This window comes from Falco cherrug, chromosome 5 (genome assembly GCF_023634085.1).
Source record: "Falco cherrug isolate bFalChe1 chromosome 5, bFalChe1.pri, whole genome shotgun sequence".
NCBI lineage: Eukaryota > Metazoa > Chordata > Aves > Falconiformes > Falconidae > Falco > Falco cherrug.
Window position 1 is genome coordinate 90523758 of NC_073701.1, and position 24418 is coordinate 90548175.

The 24418-nt window shown below is 48.6% G+C and overlaps 2 protein-coding genes across 4 annotated transcripts in view; one reads left to right on the forward strand and one right to left on the reverse strand.

The window, feature by feature from the left end:
* The window catches only part of GRAMD4 (GRAM domain containing 4), an 84918-nt gene extending 80487 nt beyond the window's left edge, over window positions 1-4431 (reverse strand). The window contains exon 1 of one of the 2 annotated variants that reach the window (XM_055711518.1): window positions 4413-4431. Coding sequence is in view for 1 of the 2 variants with exons in the window: in XM_055711517.1 (XP_055567492.1) it covers window positions 3875-3903 (29 nt within the window). In the remaining variant the exon portion in view is untranslated. Of the gene's footprint in view, window positions 1-3874; window positions 4164-4412 lie in introns of those variants that run through there. The other variant, XM_055711517.1, reaches the window with a different exon arrangement.
* On the forward strand, window positions 4334-24418 carry LOC114017864 (histone H2B 5-like). Of its 2 annotated transcripts, none has more exons than XM_055711519.1 (2): window positions 4334-4472; window positions 19381-24418. In XM_055711519.1, exon 2 carries the CDS (start codon window positions 19408-19410, stop codon window positions 19786-19788), a length of 381 nt encoding a protein of 126 aa, XP_055567494.1. In that variant the 5' UTR covers window positions 4334-4472; window positions 19381-19407; the 3' UTR covers window positions 19789-24418. The 2 variants fall into 2 exon arrangements, with proteins under 2 accessions (XP_055567494.1, XP_055567496.1); XM_055711521.1 differs by lacking the exon at window positions 4334-4472 and adding an exon at window positions 7642-8068.

The following is a 24418-nucleotide window of genomic DNA, read 5'->3' on the forward strand; positions in this document are numbered from 1 at the left end:
GAAAAAACATCCAGAGCTTACTCTCTGTGAAGACTGCAGAGCCTGTTAATATTTATGAAGTCTGAAGTAGCTTCAAAGACCCTTCATTTTCTTATGTCACAACAAAAAGCAGCACTAACTCATTAAATTTTAAGGAAAGTTCACCACTAAACTATAACTGTTTTAATAAATTTCAACCTCCTAGGAAAAGGCCTGACTTCTTTGTGTGTGTGTGTGTGTCTGTGTCTGTGTCCCATATCAATGACAATGACCAGAAGATGGAAAGATAAAACTTGCAGTTGTTCAGAAACTTGGAAGATCAAAACACATAAACTCTGGAAGCGCCCAATAGTATGGCCCAAAAGCTACATTTGATGGCTGTATTCCTGTGCACAGATTATTCCATGGACTGACCTGCCACCATGCAAGGCCAGGACAGAGGGCAGAGGGAGAATCTCTTCTGGAAGACCCTGATTAAGCACTTACTGTCAAAAGCTTTCCCTCTGATCAAACTCAGTGTCATAAAAATAACACATTAGAGGAAGTCATCCCTTCTCCTAGTATGGATGCTGCCATGCAGATATTGTTTAGCTGAGAAAAATCTACGTAGGAAAGAAAAGGAAACAGTGTTACAGGATAAAGACAGAAAATTGTGTACTTTATTTGGGCAGGGGACAGTCAGGTTTAGACAAGACGGCCTCCAATTCTGCACATAATACTGGAGTGTTTTGGCAATAGCCAGGGCTTTAAAGAGGGTATCACTACTAATCCTGATAAATAGTGGGGGTAAGGAGCGGGAAGAAGAGACTGGGACAAGCCACTGAATAGCTTTAACCCAAAAAATTCGGCAAGGTTACATGTTGCCCTTGACTCAGGCATTCCTGAATAGCACTTATTTGCCACAACTGTCAGAAACAAAACATCAGGAAATGTGACCTATTACTCCTTAAATAAAAATACATTAAACCATAGAACTGTTAATAGGATCATGTCACACAAAACACGGACTCATATCTTCAAGAATCCCTACGGATTTGGCAGTGACCGACTCAAAAAACAAAGCATGACTTTTCAGCAGACAAAATGAAGTGAAACGGGGTCTCTGTTAATTTTAGAACAGATCTGTCATCGCTTTGGGGATTAAACAGTTAATTTCCTCCTTAGCTTTGAAGTCTCTGTATTAATGAGTAAATACTCACTTATCGGAATGATGCTGAAGACACTACATATATGTAGTATCACATGTATGTACACTGTATGTATCCAGACAATGTTCCACTACCCCAGAAGTATATCTGACCTTTAACAGCAGCATTAATCACTGCTTAGACACTGCAAAAGTTCCCCTACCAAAACAAAATATTGAAGTTGGTTTCCCCCCACCCAGGTCTCAAACAATATTGAATCTCTTCCGCATTCAATATCGCCCCAGCCATTCTCTCTTAGAATGATCCTCAGTTCCTACAATCTTTGAATATCACACACCGGGAGGAGGAGAAGGGGCAGGGCCAGCAAACAGCTTCTACACTGGCTACCAGCCCAGTAAATCACCGGGAATTTGTTTCCAGCCAAGACAACAGCAGGGTTGTATGTCAGCCCCCTCATTCTGTCTCCTCAGCTGGGGTCTCCCCTCTGCCAGTCTCTCCAAAACCGGGTCCCACAGAAGAGTGGGGCCAGGACAGGCTTTCCCAGCTGCTGTCCTTAATTCCTCCCTCCCCCACAGGCACTGACGTCAGGTCACCAGGCCACAGCCATGCTGGCAAGGCGGGCCAGGAAAGAGGTCAAAGCCTGGGTGATGCCTTCACCCACAGCAGAAGCCGTACCGCACCAAGGAGCAGCACACGTATGTTCAAGCAACAGCAGCCTCCCCCACACTGCTCGACAGTCACCCCCTGACCCAGGATGTGCTGAGCAGACCAGGTCTCGCTAGTGCCACAGTTAAAAGAGAAAAAAACACCAAACCCATCAGTCTGACACTTTAGCTCAGGTCAGTCCCATCTGCCACCGGCCAAAACCATTTCCGAAAGCTCACCTGCAGAGCTGGAAGCGCGACATGGCTCATCCTCAGCTCAGTCTGGCATCTCAGCCACCTTTATTATGGCAGAGGGACAAGCCAAACATACTTGTGGCCACTGTATGAAAAACAGCGAAACATAACTCAAGCTTTCAGGAATTTTTGCGCAATTTGGTATCGTAACACCGTCGATTACTTTTGTATTCTATCAGTTTCACAGCTAGTAGCTTAAATGTCAGCTTCAGAAGAACACAGGCTGGGACCAAAAAAAAAAAAAAAAATCTCCCCTTTTTGAATTAACTAAATCACTAGTTATGGCACTTTAAAAAAAAAAAAAAACAACAAAGGTTTAAGACAGCTCACACGTAATTCTGAGGAATGAAACTACTGATCTGACAGCGTCCTCCCTTAGTTTCTAGCACGTGATAACACAGAGCACAGACACCTGGGATCCCTACTTTGTTAAGTATTTCCCCTTCCCACCCGCATCTCAACCGCCACTGGAAACGTGATACCCGAGAACTCGCCCATCCTTCATTCTACATTCGCCCAAGCTTAACAGTACCACATCTACACAGTCTAAAACTCTGCAGCTGCAGTAGTGAAGCATGACATGAAAACATGTCAGAAAGCTGTCATTTTCCCACTTGCTCCACACGTGCATTTAAGCTCAGTGACAACCCACAGAAGCACGCAGGCGGCCCACAAAATGCGTGTGCACCTATGGGACCTTTTCTGGAGGAGTCTGGGTTGACACCTTGGACTGCAGAACAGCCATTTACCCAGCATCACGGCTCTGCCATCCTCTCCTTCTTCCTGAAAGTAAGCTCTTCAGCAGCGCTTCTCTGCTCCTACTCCTCCAACACTCCCGCGCCTCATCACTTCACATCATGATGCGCTGCTGGCTATTTAATACGAACGTGTGGCTAGCCCCTAATTCTGCCAGGCTCCGCTGAAGCTCCCAGGAAGCAAAGCTCGCAACACAAACTGCGCTCCCAGGTCTTTATTTCCAAATCGGCTGCCACCGCGATGCCACCCCGGCCGGGGGGCGGGAAGAGGTGAAGGGGGGGCGCGATGCAGCGGGCACTGCGCCCCCCCCGCCCCCGGCCCCAAGGGAGATCCCTGCAAGCAGCTCACCGTGACCAAAGCCTGCGGCGCGGCAGCGTGAGGAGCGAGCAGGTCTGGCAGGGACGCCGTGCCAGCGGCCGCGACACGGTCCCCAAGACGACGACGACAACAACTCGGGGGACCTGCTAAGGCGAGCTGCGTTTGCACATAAAGATGTGACCTCTAGCAGGCTCGCCGCCACCCGCCATACGCCGTGTTTACTACAGCCCGGGACTCCCGGCTCCGCGCCTCAGCTGGACGGCGGCGGCGGTGCCGCCCGTGCCCGCAGCCCGGGACGGCCGCTCCGCGCTGGCGGGGCGCGGGGGGCAGAGCGCGGCCCCGCCGCCCCGGAGGGGGGCGGCCGGGCACCCCCAGCGCCCGCTGGTCTCCCGTTTCGGGCCCTGAAAGCTGAGGCACCGGCCGAGCTCCCCGGTGGCTCCCGCCGCAGCCCGTCGGTCCGCCCCCTTCCCCACCAGCCCCGGGAGAGCTGAACAAAAGGCGACGGAAAGGACGGGGGCAGCGACCCCCGCCCGGGGATCCCCGGCCCGGCCCGGTGGGCGGCCCCGCACGCAGCGCTGCCCCGCGCCGTGGGGGCGCGCCTGTCCCCCCCGCCCGCGGGGCCAGCGAGTCCCCGCCGCCGCGGCCCGGGGAGGTCGGTGCCGGGCTGGGTGTGGGAGGGCTCGGACGGAAAAAAAAAAAAAAAAAAAAAAAAAGGAAGAAAACGCGTTGTTGCTATTATGTCTTCCCCCGAAGGCGGCCCGGCGGGGCACTCACCCTGCTCGTAAATCGGAGCAAACTCTCATTCGGTGCCCAGGCCGCCGGAGCCAGGCGCCGCCCCGAGAGCCGCCGGTCGCTGAGCCGCGCCGGGCCGCGCCGGGCCGGGCGCCGCCGGGGCCGGGCGCGCCCGCTCAGCCCCGCACAAAGCGCGGCGCCCCTGCCCGCTGCGGGCGAGGGCGGCAGCAGGTGCTCGTCCGCCGCCGCCGAGGCCGTGCCGAGCGCCCTGCGCAGCCGCCGCCGCCGCAGCCGCAGCAGCGCCCGAGCCGCTCGCCGGGGCCGCGCTGCGCGCCCGCCCCGCCCCCGGCGGCCCCCGCGGCGGGAGCCCGCAGAGGCGGGGGCGGGCGGGGCCGGCGGGGCGGCCTATGGGCGGCCGCACGGGCGGCGCGGCCCGGCCCGCAGGAGCGCGGCGGCGGCGCAGAGCGAGGCGCCCCGGCGGCCGCAGCCCGGCCCCAGCTCCCGCCGGCGGCGGGTCCCGCCGTCCTCCCGGCGTGCGCGGAGCGGCAGCGAGCGGCCCCCCAGCCCCGCCGCCGCGCACCTGCCCTGCGCCGCGCCGGCGCCTGGAGCTCGCCTGCGAAGGAGTCCCGACGCCTAGCAGGCAAGATCCTCCATAGCGTGCTGGCTGCTGGTGGTGGTGCAGTCTGTGCAGCCCTCTGCTATACGCATTGCACACCGGAGCAGCCCGCAGCGGGGCTTGCGCTGGCCGCGTATGCGATTTGTTATAGCGCCGGTACCGTAACGCCGTGTGCGGGTGGCGTGCGTTGCGGCCGGATCCTGAGCCCGGCAGGATCAGGGCTTCGCTGTGCTCCGGGCTCGCCAGATACGGACACGGCGGCCGCCTCGGCTGTGCTTTGCTCTAACCGCAGGGACCGCGCCGCCGGGGCCAGCTGCGCTCCGGTTAACCGGGGGCTGCCGGCCGAGCACGTGCCCCAGCGCTGGGCCGGGCCCGTAGCGCCGCCTGGCCCCCTGCGCCGCCCCGGGGCGCCGGCTGCTGCCGTCCTGCAGCCTCACCACACACACCGGGGGGAGCCCGGGCCCGCCGGGGGGGGGGGGGGGCGTCCCGCCTGCGGGCACCGCGGTGCTGACGCTCCGCACGCCGGGTAACCGCTTGGGCAGCATCCAGGGCCCCGCACTGCCGTTTGCGCTGCTCGTGCTTAACCCTCCTCTCGCTTTCGTAGGGAGTACGTGCCCTTTTATTTCTCCTTCCTCTCACGTCCCGTCCTCTGGGTTGGGGGATGCAGGGACCGCCCGGCTGCCGCGCAGCGTGAGCGATATCGCGCAGTGCTGGGACCGACCTGCCCCAGCGTGCGCGCTGCGCAGCGGGGACGGGCCGCGGCTGCGGTGCGGCATCCTCCGGCGGGCCCCGGGGACGGCGGGCCGCGCTCCGCTGCGGTTTTCCCGCAGGTTTGCCCGTTTGCAAGGTGGTGACTGATGGCATGGCATCCTCGTATTTCACGTCATCGCGTGCCCTTTGCGTGCTGGCTTTATAACTCTCTTATTTTTTGAGATCAAGGATTTATGAATCAAAAGATGGGGGAGTGGAGCCATGTGGAGGCTGAGTCAGGTTGTAAAAAAGGAAAGCCGAGCGAGAGTGTGCAATTGCATATCGCATTTACAAACACGGTTTCATTCATCTCCATATGTTGTTCCTGTTACTAGTAATAAAGCTCTGGTTTCTCAGACTGGTGCTACCCTGAGAACACTGTTTGTTCTTCCTGGGGGGTTTTACTCTGTAGCCTCCCTAGTATTTGCATTATAGCACATTATTTTCCCGATTATGTTTTTATCGCATTTGAACGTATGTTAATAAGAGAAAGAATTTGACAATATGAATCTACTTCCCATACTCTCCTCTCTTGTTCCTGTTATTCGATGTGCAAAGGAATGACAGACTATTTACCAGCAGCAATTTTTTCCCTCTCTACTGGTAAGATCTTCTAATTATAAAAACAAAACAACAACCAAAAAAAAAATAAAAAAGCTTTTTCTCTGGGTGTACACCCCTGTTTGCTTCCTCTTGCTTTCCTCATCCTGCTAATGATACCCAAGCCCACCACGGCAATGTTGGAGCTGCAGGAAGGCTGGCTTTGTCTACTGAAAGATTTCTATGGAAGCCTCTATAGGCAAAGGGAGCCAGAGAGCAAGGTCTGCTTTAGGCATAATAGTGTCTGGGGGTTTCTTCCCTGGCAGGGAGGTATAGCTGTGGAGAATGCAAAAATTAATTGAATCCAGTGCTGGGAGAGAAGGAGAAAGAATGATTGAATTGGAAAAAAATGAGAGTTTTTTTCGAAAGTTTCAGTTGTGGGATGTAAGTGGCAATTTTAATGACCTTCATGATTTCTGCTTTAGACAAAAGGCAGCAACCCAGTACAAGGGTCGTTTGTCTTCTTCTGGCCTCATCCTTTGTTCCACTGGGTTTAGCCTGTCACTTCCTAGGGCCTGACTCTGTCCCTCACTGGGGCCGCGGTACCTCTCACCCATGGCTCTCAGAAGTGCTGTTCTGGCAGGTGATTTTTTTTAATCCAACTATTTCACATCTCTGTTGTGCAAGGACCCTCTGAGTCTCTCTCCTCTGTGCCTTATCTATGCTTCAGTGTTGCTGTCTTGCCAGACATTGTGCTGGTTACTTTACCTTCCCTTTCTCTCCGCTTTTTCTCCACTTATGCCTTTTCTCTCATTTTTGTCCGCTTTCATATATATTTTCCTTCTTCCATCTCTACACGCTCCCTTCTTTTTCTGTCCTGGCTTCTGACATCTCACTTCATTCCACTGCCTTACTTTACGTGCCTCTTGGCGTTTTTTCTTCACACTGTTCCTTTTGGTCATTGTCCTCCTCCGTCCTTTCTCCTGGCTTAAATTTACATAGAGAGAGGTGTGTGTGTATGTGTGTGTATATCTCTACTCCAGATCTTCCATTCTCCAGCTGAAACAAAGACATGACTCATGCTGATGGTCTGATCCTATTGCATCCCTTTCTCAGCACCTGAAGTACGCTGCTCCTGCCCACCCTCAGACCCGTGCATTGGGTAGACTGAAGAATTAAGTATGTGGAAAATGTTCCTAAATTCAGAATCTGACTTGAAAAAACAGCTCGCTTAGGCTGCACTGTGAACAGAGCAGTTACTGTGCTCCCACTGACCGTACCAGAGGAGGACTGTAAGCATCCTGAACTCAAGGACCCAATGGCATTTCCTTCACACTCCTAAATTTCTGATTTTTGGTAACAATAATTTTAGGTAAGGGACGCTGCCATCTGAATTATCCCTTGAATCCCAAACTAAGCCAAAAGAGGACCCCACAAAATGCTTTTCTTTTTTCCCAATTGCTCAGTTTTACACGTTCGTTAAGCCACTTTTGTGCAGCTTTTAGCAGAGAAATGCTTTTCTTCTCATCAGAGCTAAGCTCTGCCTCTGAGAAGGGCTCTGTGTGGGGTAAAACTGGGATCTTGGCTCGTCAGATTCCCTTTTTTTCTGGAGCCAGAGAGAGAGGAGAGAGCTGTGACTGCAGGAATGCATGCATTGGGTGGGAGGTGGAAAAATAGATGCACAACCCAAAAATGCTACATTAACCTCAGGGGGTGAGGGGTGGAGTTGTTTAATAATATTTCCCCTTGACTATCACTGACTGCAGACAGAATCACTGGGGATCAAGGGCAAATGTTAGATTTCACTATTTAAATAAGACTCTTAGGTTAAAAAAAAAAATCTGATTTAATAATTAAACTTTTTTTTTTTTTCTTCCAAAAATCATAGTACTGACTGGCTGGAATGAAAACAGCTCCATCCCACAGATTCCACCTCTGCTTTCTGGCAGCTTACCTGACTCATAAAGAGAGTGGGGGATTTTACATGCCACCTACATCAACTCAACATTTTCCTTTGTGGTGAGAGTTAATCACCACCCTTGTCATATTATTTCACCGACCTTCCTAAAGGCACGATCTGTCAGGGGGGATTGTTTATCCTCCAAACCACCCTTAGAACTGCTTATAGAATCGGGTGGGTTTTTCTGAATTTGGTCAAAATACACAGGTGGTCCATTGTAGTAAGGTTTTCTGTGTTATTTGTTAAAAACTGGCATTTACCCCAGGATCAGGGAAGAGAGTTTCTGTTTACAGAGGACTCACCTCTGACATGAGAAGTGCCACCTGGAGAGCTGAGATGCAGCAGCTGAAGGTTGAGGACCATCTCCAAGGTAATCACTGCAGGAGGTTTGCACTGAGGAAGAAACTGTGGGGTTGTAGCTATGATGATCAAGGATTTAAGAGCGCAAAGTTTTGCCAGCAGAGGTGATGTTTGTATTAGACCAATGGATGGAGACAGGAAAAACGAACATGCTCTTGGGCACATAAAATCTCTCATTATAACCTGTTTGTATAACCTGTGTGACCTCTCTTCCCACAAGAGATGCGATTGTGTGTAGTAGACTGATACTTGTTAAGCAGAACATACTACATGAAAGAAGGAAGGAAAATGGGCATGAGAACAAAACATCAAGGTGGCAATACAATAAGTGCAGTGCAAGCAGGAGGCAATGGCAGAAGGGGTAGGAGGAGCTGAAAATGCACTTCTAGGAAGGTTATTGGGAGTTACAAAGAGCATATGAGTTACCCTGGAAAGTGAGAGGAAACTTGAGCAGAAAAAAGTGTGACATATTTGCAGAAGAAATTCTTGAAATGAGGTACAGGGAGGGCAGAGAGGAAAGAACAGCTGAGACCACTCTGGAGCTCAGCACTTAAAGAGAAATCTTAGTGTGAAGAAGAGCCAGGGCAAGCATTTCATATGAGTCTCCTCATTTCTGTGTCACAAGAGCAGGCAGAATCACAGAACGGGAAGGAAAGGGGAAAACAAAAAGAACCGAAGTGAACTGCTGACAAATGTGGATGAAGGAGGGGCAGGGATGAAGGGAGCTGCTGCCATGTTGACAGAGAGAGAGAAGTCCTCTTTGAGTCTGCTGTGGGACCTGGAAGATGACTGAATAACAAGTGGGGTGCTATAAGACAGGAGGCAGGGAGCACCCCATCAGGAATGAACTGTCTGACCATTCCCAATATAAATACGGGTTATTTCCAGTCTTGATGTGTATAAGCCTTAAAATGCATTGCAGATACAGCAGCACTGCCCTGAAGATACAGATGCTGCAGCTGTCTCGCTCATCCTGTCACACCTTCCTCTTTCTCCCACGTCAGAATTAATCCTGTATTCTCTCCTTTCCTGCGCTATGGGTCCTCAGCCCAGCCCCAATGATCATTCTTATCGATTGCACCTGCCTGATAACTGGAGCACAATTCCAGGTGAGGACCCTGGAGTCATGCACAAAGATGTGCTTCTCGAAGCAGAGACACTAATGAGCTCTGCAGAGGGTGCGTGCTGAGAGAGGAACCACAGGGAGGAAGAAGAGCAAAGGGTGAGCACTTCATCTGAGGAAGAAACGTAGCCGTGGGGAGACTAAAGGTGTGGAAGCCTCAGGAGGAAAGTGAGTGTAGGAGGATGGAGCCATGGATGGTTGAAAATAATGGTCTGGCATGGATAATGTGGCACTCCACTGGCATTTTAAACCTGCTGCCTTTGAAAACCCTTCCATGTTTTGAAAAGCAACCCTCACGTTTAATTCTTCTAATTGCTGCTGACCAGCCAGGACCGCTGGCATTTTGGGGCTGGCATTTTGTCCTGCAGCCCCCATTTTCTTCACTGCTGGTCTCCTGATTGCAACCGACTGTTCAGCAGAGAGCTCTTTGCACCCCTGCCTGACGTAAATATTGATGTATCCCTAATTATGCTTTGATTTCTCTGGAAGGGAGATGGCCTTTTTTAGCTTGTATCAGTATAGTGACTAGCGCACAAAGTCTGTGTGATAATGGTGCTATCACAGGTTAGAGCTAAGTTAAAACATCATTCACAGGCGGTTTGTACGATCTGGAATTTAAGCATGGGCTAACCTGGCCTGAAAGCCATTTTTTTCAATGGTCCTGGTGAACTGCAAGCTTTTCAGCCCCGTGACTGTTTGAAGCAACGTGCTAGTCTCTGTACAAATATCACGTGTTGGACGGGACCGAGTGGCAGCAAACCTGCTGGCATTTTGAACCTCCAGGCCCTTGTAATGGGTGTGAGAGAAAGAAGGAACAATAAAGAAAAGTGCAAAATGAAGGACCTCTGCGCATTTTGATAACAATTCTTCACTAGATTTTTTTTTTTTTTAAAAACAGGTTTTGTCTTTGAACTATGGAAGGTATGGGTTTCTTCCTCTTTCTCCCCTCCTCTGTTGCCCTCACCCTCCTGCTTCCCAGTAAGGATGTGAGGTTCCTTCTCATCTCCAGCTTAAATTTATCCATGATCATTTTAAAACGGTTTCTTGACAGTTCTTGTACCAAGGTTTACCTTTTCCTTCAATAACTCTTGTGTCCTTAGTGCTTACCCCTGTCTATTTTGGGAGAGTAGCCAGCACCCATCTTTGATAGAGCTTTGCCATGCTGTCCCAGACGTGCTTTTCCTTCTCCTTCCATCTATCAGGCTCTCCGTTTTCCTGCTTTGTATAGAAGATGACCTCTAATGCTCAGAGGACTCTCTGCCTGTGGTAATGTGATCTAGTGGCTGCAGCAGAGAAAGGTGTCAGCAGTCCTGGATTGTGTTCCCCATCCGGTGTTTGGATGATGTGAGATCTGGGGAAGGACATTTAGCTTTGTTTCCCTGCAGGCTCCAGTAATAGTCGTGCATCTTCATTTTACAGTAAAATTGCTATTACCATGCCAAATTAATTATTAATACACACATTACAATATTGTCAGTATCCTGTAGCAATGAAATCTGGCTCTGTGCCACTCACTGCCCTTTAGCTTGTGGCGTGGCGTGCAGTCTTTTTGGATGTACTGGTGTGGTACCCATGGCTCCTGCATTTACTCTTCTGTTCCCAAGTACCCATGCTTTGCAGCCATGATAAAGCAGCTTTCGCATATTCCTGACATTTTCATTAATTGCATGCTTTTCACTAATGTTTTTTAAATTATTTTCAGGACTTGCTGAAATGTGACTGGGAAACGATGATTGAAGTTAGAGACTTATTTAGAAGGAATGTCGGTCATGATTGATTACAACTGCACGCGTCATGCCCTTGCCTGGCTTTTTCTCCCTATGTAGGGGGAGTTGGTGGTACTGTGCAGGTCTGTTGAGCATACATGGATTAGACCCATATACATTGCGTGAAGGTTGTTACAAAGTTTTGCTGGGCTTATTTCACCCATGCTGTTGAGGATATGTGCTAATACTTACATTGTGATGTACCCATCACGTCACTCTTACAAGCCTTAATGGCCTTGGTCTGATCTTCAGTGTAATTTGGGAACATAGCTTTCCACTTTGGCATGGTTTTGTATCCATACGTATTATTCCCAGTCAATGTGGTATGGCCAGAGGAAATGTTTTTGGGTACGATCCCTGCTTCTGTTTCTTTTTGCTACACAAATTATCTGTAGCACTGGAAAAGGTCACAGAAACCTACTGAAACCTGGGGATGGGGCGTGTGGGAGGAAGAGGTGTCACATGTGTTTGTCTTGGTTCCCACGTAACTCCTGCCTTAACTCAGAAGCAGCTCTCACCTCCTGGGGCTGCTGCCTCTCCCTCTCCCACCCACTCTCCCCTTATGGCCTGCAGGTGTTGGGCTGTAGCTTATCTCATATTTTTGGCCATGGCTGAATTGGCACATTTTTAATGGATGCCTTTTTCAGCACCGATGAAAATAGTCTAGAATTTTGATAATTCTCTGTTACTCCACAAAACTCATAAAAATAGCTTGCTTAAATGCCACAGCAGTTCTTTATGCTTATTATCATTACTAGTTAGGAGACCATGGCTCCATTGTAGGAGTTATTTAGATATAGCAAACTCAGTGACTTTATGGTCTTCTGCTTTTCCAGAGAAATTGAAATGATGAGGTCAAAGATCAAGCGATTTTCATCTTTGATACGGCACAGAGCAATTCATTTTGAATCTGCACTTTTTCTTTTCAGTAGCATAGGGCGTCATGGAATAACTAAAGCACCTTTCTGATGTGTAACAGGGTCATCAGCATGACAGACCCCAGTCACCTATGATTTTTGTTCTCACACCTGTCTCCAATAGTCTGTACATTGCAAATCACCAGGAAGATACATAGGGCTTGGGATGGTGCTGGGTAGCTGTGCTGCTGTGATGTCTTGCGTGCTGCTCCCGCCCAGCAGGATTGCTCCAGGTCAGCTGGAGATCCTCTGGCTGTACGTGGTGAGCAGGCTCAGACCTCTCCCTGCCTTCAGAGCAGCTTTGCTGAGCTAACCCAAGGGCAGGAGCTAAACCCTGCACCGAGACACGGAGTTGCTGCTGACAGGCTGACCCCCAGTGGGTCCCCTTGAGTTGAAGTATGAAGGGGTATGAAGGGAGCAGAAGTCTGTTGGTTGAGGAGAGGATTTGTGACAGAAGCAGCAAACCCCGATGACTGAAACTTAAGAGAAAGCCTGTGCTGAAGTTTTATGTTGTGTTGAGGTTTTGACTTACTGATAAAACCCCAGGAAGGGAGTGGGTTGTGTGCTCTGTCAGACTGTGTTAGTACTGAGGGCTTTCCGAGGATGGCTGTGGTGATACAGGCTTCTCTTAAACCCCAGCACTCTGTGGGAAAGCTGACTGGAGTGTAATTATGGCAGATGCTGGTACTGGGTGTACTCTTGTAAACATTTAACAGGTATTGATCTATAGAAAACATAATTTCTCCTCTTTCATTTATTAGATCCTGTTGATCAAGCCTGTGGATCAGAGATATTCCAGAACAGGTAGATAATGAGCACTCTTATAACAGCAGATAAAAGTCATGAGCGAGTTATTGGCAGTAACAAAACCTTGCTAAAATGCGGAGTCTGATTTTTATAAAGTACTGAGCCTCCTGGATTCCAGTGGAAATCAATGTTGGCTGTTGGTGCTAAGCATCTCTAAACACTGTATTTGTGGTTTCAGACCCAGATTATACCCCCATTGACTTCAGGCACTCCTCTAGTAAGAGTAAGGACAGCAGTGTTCAGCCTCCTGACAATCATTCTTCTTGCAGCACTGTGTCTCTCTTGTTCTGGTTGACTCATGGATATGATTTTATTTAAAAATTCAACGTATCTTCTCTGCAGAGAGCTCTGATCTAGGGTCCTGCTCCTTACTTTGTACATAAGCATCTCCGATTGATACATCTGCAACCCTGAGAAGGACTTGCAGCTTGGGCAAAAGTAGCACAAGAAATTACAGTTGTTGCTGGTGATAGAAAATACGTTTTCTAAAATTATAAACAGAAATGCTGGGGTGAAAAAGGAGAGAATAAAAGATTACTGTATGGAGTATCCTGTACCGAACTACCAAGCAATGTGTTAACACAAGCAATGATAGCAATCAGTTAAAGAGCTAGGATGCCACTGTATCTCATTGCACTATTCTGCTTGTATTTCTTCTAAAGAAATCTAAAAATCACTTTGAACATAGTGTGTCTGTGTCTGGGAATGAGTTTGTAGCATTTCTTTCTGTGTTAAGGAGGAGGGAGCATCTTCAGGTTTTTAAAAATATTTTCATGGTCCCATACACAGGCACAAATCAGCTCACTAGAGGAATTGTATGTGTATCCAAGGTTCAAATTCAGCCCTCTAAATGGTAATTTTACAGGAGCAATCATATAAAATGCAGCAGAGTATGTGGGATTGAAGATAGGGCCTTATTATTGATACTGGATTGCCTGGGAGGAGACCTGGGATCCCAAAAGTAACCTCTGTACCCCTCCACCACTGGAAGAAATCAGGCATTTCAGATTAGTTTACCTTATTCTAGGAAATTCTCGACATTACTTCAAAGCAAATATTACCTCATCATCACATGCTAGACAACATACCAAGAGAAAAATTCTCTCCAGTCCAAAATATGACTATCAGTTTTTGCACATGACACAGCATCACCAATGTCTCACAGTGACTCATCACGCTTCTGATCTGCTTTGCAACCCAAGGCAGAGCTTGCTACCAAATAACCATAAAATACCTGCTTGTTTTCTCAGCTAGTACTATTTAATGGCACCTGGTGGATGAGAAAATTCTTGTTTAATAACTTCCAGGTAGATGTCCATATGTTATAAAAGGGAGGGGATCTGCAGTCTGCAGAAATAATGCTGTTCCAACAAGAGTAATCTGCTGACATCTGGTAATTTGTAAACTGTATTTACCAGATCTGCTGTCTGTGCTCTTACAAGCATTTCAGAGTAGATGAAGCCATTAGAAAGCCTTTTCCTTTCGGTGGAAACATTCCCTAAGTTGTTGCTCTTCTTTGTGTTTCAGAGAGGGTAAAACAAGAAGCAGCAGCAGATTTCATTTTACGTTTCTTGATGTGTAGGATTAAAGCCAAGTTTATTTTATGCAGCAAGAGAAGCTGGGGAAAGGGACGATGATTGGACAGAACTAACAGGACATTCCTATTTAAGGGGTAGACTAAACAGCAAGTGCCCGTTGGCTCTCATTTATACTGGCAAGGATTAAAATAGATCATCAGAAGATTAGCAAATATCAGAATATCAGATATCCAAAAGATGAGTGCTTGAGTTTTTCCTACAAATGTTTAATTTTGCACCAAAACCTCCCAAGAAATAAATGCCAATTCTAGAAATGTAACTGTTATGCTTGATTAGGAAATCACAGCAAGGAAGCAGCCCAGTGGGCATGGGGATTTACAGTAGATGCTACAGAGCTCATCACAGCAAGGACAGCTTTTAATAGGAAAAAGAAGGAAAAAATGGAAGTGCTGTTTCCACCTCTGTATGAGGAGAGGCCCAAAAGGCCAGCAGCTAATGGTCCACTCGTGGTCACCCATGCACACCGCTGCCACCAGCTTGGCACTGGTCCTACAGACTTAACAGCAAACAGCAAGGCCGAAAATGAACAAAAATGCTGTGAGAGCTTCCCCGCCTGTCTCTCTCTCTGTCAATATATCAAGGCCTGGGGAAAACAAGAGACAGCATCAGGCTTCACATGGGATTTCTCAGCAGGGCTCCTCTCCCATCTCAGATCTGAAAGACTGCGGTGATTTGTATCTTTGAATATGTTTTCAGTTCATTTTCCTTTTAATGATGCTGAAGAAAGGGGTGTCAACACAAAGGAAGATGTATCTGTCACTCTGCACCGCTCTGGTTCCTAGCAGCAGGCAGGCTGCTGCTTGGAGCTGGCTAGGAAATAATGCTGTGGTTGGTTTTGTTGTTGGTTTTATGAGGAAGGAAAAAAATGCCAGCGCTGAAAATTGATTGACTCGGAGCATACAAAGCCATAAAGAAAAAAATGTGCCCAAAGATTTTCCTCAAAAACCTGAATTCTTCCAAATGTCACTGTGATGCTTCAGAGTGCCTCCTCTTGCATGGCTGTACCCTGTGTCCCCGGGACCTTGGTGGCTTGGACCATCTCCCCTTCTCAGGGGTTCCTGTGGGAGTCTCTGGCTGCAGTGTCCTGTGGGAGATGTCCATCAGGGGAACACAGCTTGTAAAGCACGTTCTAGGTGAGAGCACCTCCAGCTTCAGCCTCCAGGAGTCACAGAATGGCTGAAGCTGGAGAACGTTCAGTCCAGCCCGTGCTCAGAGCGGTGTCAGCCGCTGTGGGCTGTACAGAGCCGTGTCCTGTCGCATTTTGAGTATCTCCAAGTACGGAGACCCTGCAACCTCTCTGAGCAACATGTGCCAGGGATGGGTCACCCTCACAGCAGAGAAGTCAATCATGACAGCAACACTTCCAAACACGAAACCCAATAATTATTAACTTCTTCAGGATTTTTCTCTTGTTATTTTTAAAGAGCCATAAAAAGAAGCCATTTTTTTAAAAGGTCAGCTAGTTTTCCTTCAACAAACTCTCCACGCGGACACTTTGGGAATAATCCCACTACTTCTGTCTTCGTACCAGCACAGCACCTCCCTGTGGATTGCGTTGCACTGTTGACAGAAGGGTTGGTGATACCGTCAACCATTATTAACATTATTTATTTAGCACCTGGCAAAAGCAGTCAGGTTCTTTATGCTAGGCACTGCCCAAACAAACTGGAAGGCAGGCAACCTGTTCCCAAGGCAGGCGCTATTTCCCTGTTAAACAGCAGGCTGCAAGGAAATGGGTGGAGGGAAGCGAGGACACCGAAGCTTTTGTGCTACTCTCTGAACTTTAGCGTCATTGCTTCCCTCATCGCAGCTATATGTGGAAGAAGAGCAAGATCCTGGCCACGCTACCCGAGGGGGTTAGCTGAGTCAAATGGACAGAGCTGTCCTGTAGGTGTGACCTTTTCTGGAGACATGGAACCACTCTGGTGCCTGTTGGGCGCCATATTCATTTTTTAAAAGCTGCGGTACAAGTGCACTTAACAATTAATACATATTCTAGAAGGACGCACTTTTTAAAAAAGCCTAAGAAATCATCATTTACATTTCTCAGTTGTGGTGTTTTTCAGTCAGGAAATCAGCTCAAGAGAAAAAGAAGGAGGTGCACAGTTATTTCTTCCCTTGGAGAAACGCCTTTCCATTGAAAAGATGTATTTTTGAGTCTGCAAACAAGAGTGGTAGGGGATTTCTTTTCCCAATATTGCTTCTCAAGTAGAGGAATAAAAAGGAAGAAAAATTGTGGTTGCACCAGAGGAAGATGATGTGGTGTTTAATGGGGCAGCTGTCAGAGTTTTGAGGAGTGCGCAGGACTTGCCCTTCCAAATGCCTCCAGTGAGTAGAACACACAGAGAACTGAGAAGGGGGTGAGGTGGCAGAGTCAAGCTCATAGCACATGAAAATCATGTCTTTGGAGATTTTCAGGAAGAGGTAAGAAATTAGTCTAGGAGGGCATAGCAAGTTACCCCATCCTCAAAGCAAAGCATGGAGCTCTGGAGGCTCCTTCCAGCTGCACATTTCTGGCATTTCGGTGACACTGTTTATTCATATGCTCAAACTGAGCATTTTGGCGTGCAAGTCTCAGAGGCCACTTTGGTCAGAACCATCCTGCCTGTCTCTGGGCACGGTCTTTGTCTGCGGTTTTCCACCTAGCTCAGCTCACTTGGCCATGAAGCTTTGCCAGGGGTTGAGTTCACCTGAAGGAGAACTACTCTCACAACGTCCCATCTCCTGAAACTGCTTTTCCTTTAACATCAGTGAGTCAGAAAATTGTTAGTTTATGATTGCCAGGGCATATAACCATGTATGTTACAACTACAGGTGTCCTGAAACTAGGAAAAGATACTAATGTTCATAAACCAAAGCCAACTAGAAGAAAGCATCAACAGCTTTCCATACATTTGTTTGGTTTTTTCTTTTCTTTTTCTTCCTATCCTCCATACCTGATGTTAGGTTGCTAGTTATTCCAGGGATTTGAGAGGGATTTATGTGTCTTTACCCCATTTTGATGGTTTTTTTTTTTAAATATTTGTGTGCTTTAGTCATGAGCAGTTTGGGGTTCTGTTGCAGCGAGTTGTTGATGGTATGCTTGCAGCCTATTACATGAAGTTTTCCTGTACGCTGGCCTTTTCCAACTAGTTAGACAATGTTCCATTGTGGTGTGACAAAATACTTATTTTTGCAAGATGAAGCAAAAGAAGCTTGAATGGGTCTCTCGGGCCTCACAGAAGCAAAACTCCCATTAGTGGCAAGGAAGAAACTGCTTTGCTTGCACAAAATCTCAGTGCTAAGGACACTGGTGCCAACTTTTGCTTCTAGCTAGGTGGGTGTTTTGGAGAGCTGTGGTGGAGATGTTGTCTCCATGCCCCCTACATCCCAAGCAGCACCAGCCTGCCCTTGCAGCTGGGCATACCCCCACTTGAAACCCTCAGCGCTGCCCTTTGCCCAGCACCTACCAGACCATGCAGCTGCCAGAGCCCAGTGTCGGTGCCTCCTAGGGTAAAGCAGCCAGCAGCGGCCCTGGTGCTTGCTGCAGGCAGAAGGCAGTGTCTCACATATTGAGGCTTTGGAGCCACAGAGGCTTCTTGCATGGTTTGGAAGCAGGAGCTGGTATCCACCAAGATGTGGGCACATAAATTCAGCCTCAGGGTCAAAGACATCTGCTCCCACAGGGAGCAACTGGGAACTTCTTCTAGACTTGGGTGCAACACAGCTGCTGTGTCTGGCTTTGATTGCAGATGGGGGCAACGGTGGAGAAACCAGGCCAGGGTGGAAGGCATCATCTGGTCCTCCCCAAGGAGGAGAGGCAGGGCTGAGCATGTAGGTGTTGCTTTGGCAGAGGTACTGTTTAGGTCTCTCTCTAATGCTCTGTGTCTACAGACCACATGTTAGATTCCAGCTTTCTCTCGTGTTTTTATCTGTCCATTTTCTCATGTGCCATCAGCCCTGAAACTCTCTTTTTTTGCTTTTCCAGTCTCTCTTGGCCAGCAGACTGTAAGTCCTAGGTCATCTTCAAAAGGAGGCACAGAGTAGTAAAAGCCCAAGCCCCAGAGTGATGCTGGAAGCCAATCCTCCAGCAAAGCCTGCAGAAGCCTTGCCTTTCAAGGGAGCAATCAAAGTGTCCTCTGAGACACAAAACCATTTACCAGGTTACGACACAGTTACTCCCTTGACCCACGTAGTGGAGCACATGCAAATGTGTAGCACGGGGGAGGCACCCGGTTTTATGGCAGGTTTACACACTGTCTCTTTGTTACTGCGGTTCCAGATGACAGCAGTCAGCTGCCGGTCTGGGCTCTGCAGGCTGTGGCCTAACGAAGAGTAAGTCAGAGAGGGGACTGGGCATCTTTGATGTAAACCGGCCAGCGGAGGCTTGCTGTCTCGGAAACAGAAAGCACAAATAGCAGGAGACAATTTCAGTCCATGTAGCTTCTCTCCATCGACACATAGCCCAAAAGCACTTTCATTGTTTTCCTCATATCCACACTCCTGTTTCTCTGCCAAGTGATTCCTGCCACCTCCTCTGAGCTTTTCTGCTCTCTGGTATTTTTGCTAGCTAACGTGAATACTGAGAGATTCCCATAGCTCAGCTGGCTAGCTTAAAACTATATGTTTTTTATATTCCAGTGCAATGCATGGTGTAAAACAATAGCCACAGAAATGCAAGCACCCTCAAAATAAACTTTTACCTACAAAGAAAAAAGGGTCTATTGGAGATAAGGTGGCTTCAGTGATGCCTTGCAACAGTCTCCCGCCCATTCCAGCAAGATTTAATTTAATCCTTGCTGCAGTTAGTGTTTTCTTTGGAACTGCAATGTTATCAGAAATACGTTCACCCTCCAGCCGATGTTTACTAAGTAGATGCCAACTAGGCCTGGGTTCAGTGCTGTTTACAAGGCTAGTGTTACGGGGATTTGGACAGAAAACAACAAAAAACCATACACGAACCAGAGCAGTTCTCACTGGCAGTTCAAAAGTGCTTGCACGGGGCCATGGGGTGTTTGTGTCAGATTCAGAGACGTCACTTGTCTCTGACTCAGACTCTCTCACCTTTCAGTAAAACTATACTGTAGAAGAACAAAAAAGAATTTAATTGTTTTGGTGTTCTTTCCAAGCAGCTCCAAGACCCAAAGAAAGCTCTCAGGATGCCAGAGCCAGCAAAGTCCACCTCTGCGCCCAAAAAGGGCTCCAAGAAAGCGGTGACGAAGACCCAAAAGAAGGGCGATAAGAAGCGGCACAAGAGCAGGAAAGAGAGCTACTCCATCTATGTCTACAAGGTGCTGAAGCAGGTCCACCCCGACACCGGCATCTCCTCCAAGGCCATGGGCATCATGAACTCCTTCGTCAACGACATCTTTGAGCGCATTGCTGGAGAAGCCTCCCGCCTGGCCCATTACAACAAGCGCTCCACCATCACCTCCCGGGAGATTCAGACAGCTGTGCGTCTGCTGCTCCCAGGAGAGCTGGCCAAGCACGCCGTCTCGGAGGGCACCAAGGCCGTCACCAAGTACACGAGCTCCAAGTAGCGGGACGTCACCTCTCTAGTGGGACCATCGAGCACCGGACCCTCCGCGCAAGCACGGGTAGGCAGCCACGGTCCGGATAAACGTCACAGCTATTATCCACAGCAATTTACAGCCTTGGGATGGGCATGAGAAGCTGCCATGTGGAAGAGGAGACAGTGATCTGGATGTCAACTGATTTTCATAGTCTGTTTGGGACATGCAGTGGGTTCGACGAGGCTGGTGGAGGAGGCCCCTGCTTTCACATCTCATCTGAAGGACTGATCGACTGCAGTATATCCAAACTCTCCTCTGTGCTTGGCAAACATGCATGCTTGGCGCTGGCAGGGGAGACTGGCAGCAGCAACACAGAGATGCCGTCCCTGAAGTCTTCCTGTTCGGCTGCTTTCTTACAGTCATCCAAGATGGGCACCAAGGAGTCAGTGCTGGTATCCTCTCCCTTGTAGCCCAGATCCATCCTGGTGTACAGTGGCACAGCCTACCCTGTGCCAGCAGAAGTGGCATTGACAGCTGCAGGGCAAGGGCTGTAGAATGAAATTGATACTGATTCAACAACGATCTGTGCTTGACCGCCTGTTTTAAAGAGCAAGCCTGGCAGGCAGGCAGGTGCCCGGGATGATACCAAGCGCTGCTCCTCCTCGTTGCTCCCAATGGATGAACCGTCCAGCAGGCTGGGGGTGCTGCCGTGGAGCTGCCTGCTGCCTCCCACGTTGTGCCAAGGAAGATGGATAGACAAGGGGGGATGTTGGGGCTGGGTTGCTGCCCTCCCTGGCTGCTGCTTTGGCTGCTGTAGGACTTGCTTTGGTGTGCAAGATGCTGCTAATTCTGCTGCTTTTCAGAGACTTTTCCTGCCTTGACGCTGCCTGGGCTCTCCTTTCCACCATACGCATGGACGAGATGGGGTGGTGCCCATGGGGGTTCCCCTCTCCTGTGAGCGCAAGGGTGGTGCAGGACAAACAGCACAGGAGTGTCGGGAGGGGACTGAAGATTTGGGAAGGCCTCTGGAGCGGGAACAGAGGTGGTTAATGCAGTCTGGGGGAGAGGCTCCCCACATCTCCGGGCAGCTCACCTGGCCCTGCCTTCCCTGCTTTATTCACTGGTTAGAAAGAAAAAGCAAAAACTGGGGCTGGGTGGATATATAGGGACATTTGCCTGCATCCCAGTGATACTTTAAATATTAAATAATTTTAAACTACTTCAGATACTCCCCACGTCTTCTCCAAGTCCATAGTAAGGTGAGCAATAATAAAATCCTGATAAAAGCCATAGAAATCAGTGGAGGAACATCTTGGTGAGAGATTTATCTTGCCTGAACTGCTGGATAGCAGAAGAGCACGTGTGGAACTGGTGTGAAGTTGAAGCTTCCTACTCAAAACATAAAATTAGCCAGTATTTTTTAAAAAAATCAAAATATCTGGTAGGCAGTAGCGCTCAGATAAAAAATATTTGTGTCTAAAATAACAACTGCTTTCTGCAGCTTATCCTGTAAATAAAAAGGGCAGCAAACATACAGGATCCAGAACTAAGTGCAGGTTCTCCCCAAACTCAAGACCTTGCTTTTAATTGAAAGATAAATTAATACCCTGAAATAGCAACCTTGCAATACATCTGCACTTTCCCTTACATTTATCCTGTTTCTTTACACTTTGAGAGTGATGGGGGTCCTTGACAAATTTACGTTGCTTTTGGAGCTGTAGAACTCTGCAGCTGCAGAAGATTCAGTTGTTTCTTGCTTTTATAACAGCATTACAGTCATTTTCCAGTTGGTCTGAGGAAAGGACCATGCAGACCTACTCAACCAAGAGCACCTCAAGAACCTGAGAGCAACATGGGGTCTTGTGTGGTCTCTGTGCAAGAGTGAAGATCAAGTTCCTTATGGGCTGCTCCCGTTCCCCTGCTTTGGGTTTGAACACCACGCACCCGAAAAGGGGCTTTCCTCCCATACTTTTGCTCAGTGATAGCACACAGCCACGTTTGATACCCTAATGCCAGCAGGAATCCCGAGCGATATCTTTGAGGAAGAGCAAGAGCCGTCTCCCCCGGTGTCAGCACCCACAGCGAGCAGCTCCCAGCAGCAGTGTCTGTACTCGGTAGCATTGGTAACCTGGACCACTTGGCCAGGGCACTTTGGAGGTGACAGATTGGCACTTCCTTTTGTTTCCAATCAAATAGTCAAAATCAGACACCAAAGATGAAAATGTACCTGCAGTGGGCCTAGATCTGCTCTCCTCGGCCCCTCTCCCACAAGAAATCGGGCAGTGTATGATGCAGAAAGGGAATGTAGAGAGTGAAGGGCTGGCTGGCAATGCTGGACCTCTCTCCTGTTCCTATGAGCTGCGGGTCAGCTTTCATCCCCTCGGGAAGTCCTGAAGATAGGAATTCAGAGTGGGATAGATCTGCTCCAGTCCAAGTGGTGTGTGCAAGGTAGGACACACCTCTCCCAGGATTACCCGGCACAGCCTCCCAATCCTCACTCTTCTGAGCAGAGCAGAGTCCTGCTCCAGTCTCTGCAGGCTGCAAGAAGTCAGGAAAATAAAATGAGGTGGGTTTAGGGTGTTTTAGGGTCTCCTGGGTGGCTCGGGGAGCTGGGGCAAGGCTGGGCACTGGGACAAGAGCTGCTGGCCCCATACACATACAGCACTGGTCTCATTTTCTTCTGCCGCTATTGCCACACTCTGGTTTTGAAAATTTTTTCAGAGAAAGGAGAAACTTTGATTTAAGGCTATAAAAATGCTTGAAGACTTAAAGAGGATTTTTATATTGTCTAAAGCCAAGTGACTGAGACTAGTCATGTCCTTCCATTTATAGTTTAGGCTGTGGTTTCACACATCATTTGCTCTTCACTCTCCCCTTGTATTGCTTCTTTACTTGCGCCTGGCAGTGTGAAGCACAGGACTGGGGAGCGATCGAGCTTAAAATGAGCCTTTTTTTTCTTTTTTTTTCTTTTGCAAGCTTTGTTTTAACCCAGTTCTGGGGGCTGCTCTGCTCTGTCACTGTTGTACAGACACTTGTGCTAGGGAAGGGAAGGGCTGATCCAGGAAAGGCAGGGCTGGCATAAGCTAGGACTGCTGCAGAAAGCAGTTGGGAAATTAAAGGCCTTAGTGTCAAGGAAAAATGAAGGAAGGAAATTTGTGTCTCCTGCGGTGGTCCAGTTAGCAGCAGAGTCTTGGCTTTTAAATACACAGCTATGGGTGTTTTACCCTTGCAGTGTCCCACAAGCAGTTTCTCCAACAGTCCTGATGCTGGAAATCCGACACATCCCATTTCTGCAGATCCCAGAGGACTCGAATGTCACACAAGGGAAAAGGGAGCAGATTGGGAAGGGGACTGTGCTCCCATGCAGCCGCCCAGCTGTAGCGTTGGGAGGCTCCTTGGTCAGCAGGCAAACGGCACGCGAGGCAGCCTGCCCTCCCCACGGCTGCCTGCTGCTGTACGGGAGCGTGCTCACAAGTTACACGGGAGTTATTTTGACTGCGATGAGCTTGGACTAAGCCTTAATATTAGAGGCAATAGAAGTTCAAACATCAATTGTCCGCTCAGTAATCTGAGGTATGACAGTTCTTTGGTAAGGAGATTTGCTGCAGAAGAGGAATTGTGCACTTCAGAATCCGTGCTTGTAAAAAATACTTATTTCCAGCTCTGGAATTCATAAAACATTTCAAAATTGAAGATAATATACCAAGCTCCATTGTCTCTATCTGTCTCTATCTGATTCCTACTCCCAACTCCAGAAGCACCTTTATTTTTTTTGCTGTGTTTTGCCAATTAAAAGAAAAAAAAATCAACTGCAGATTGAAAGTTGGAAAAGGAAGCTGAAAAAGAGTAATACAGCCTTGATACTAACCCCATGTTAACCCCGTGCACATCGCTGCATCGAGTTATTTGTTTTCATGTACAATTTAAGATAAAATTAGCTGCTATAGATCTACTCCTGATTTTCCACCCTGCTTCCCTAGAAGGGCTTAAAGTCCATCTGCCCTTCACAGCAGAGCTCAATCTACAGAAGAACCAAGTGGCCATGTTCATGGAGTTTTGCTCCTGCTCCGGATAGACAGGTCTTTAGTCAGGCACAGGGAAAACAACAGTAAAAACAAGTGTGGAGGATGAGTGCCTGTCCTGGGCACTGCGGCATGTCCTCAAGGGGTGCCTGAGCTGAGGCTGCTGAGGAGCCCTGCCCAGAGGAGCCGTGTGGCTGAGCGCCCTTCTGCCCTGGTGACAGGCAGCAACGCAGAGGTAGCCCCAAGTCCTGCCCACCCCTGGAGCCAAGCTTGGCACGGCCTCTGCACAGCCCTGAGCATTTGTCCCATGGTAGCGCTTCCTGATGGTTTATATCCAGACCAAATTGTTTGCAGGAAAAGGAAGAATGGGAACTAAATCATAAAAATCACTTGCTGCCAGAATTTCAAGAGTTCCCCAGGACCAGCACCTGGGGACCAATCTCTCATGCTTACTCTGCATGCGTGATACCTTGTGGGCTTATGTACACGGGGTTTTTCTGACAGTAAGTGTTAACATCAAGTATGATCTATGTTACAATACTGCTGTTTTATGACCTATCTTACTGCTAATTATCTGTTTTCTGTTAAATGTATAAATAAAATGTAAATGACAACCTGTTTAAAGTCACATGAGA

Excerpts from the sequence above, each read along its gene's own strand:
- LOC114017864 (XM_055711519.1), top strand. The coding sequence starts at position 19,408 with ATGCCAGAGCCAGCAAAGTCCACCTCTGCGCCCAAAAAGGGCTCCAAG.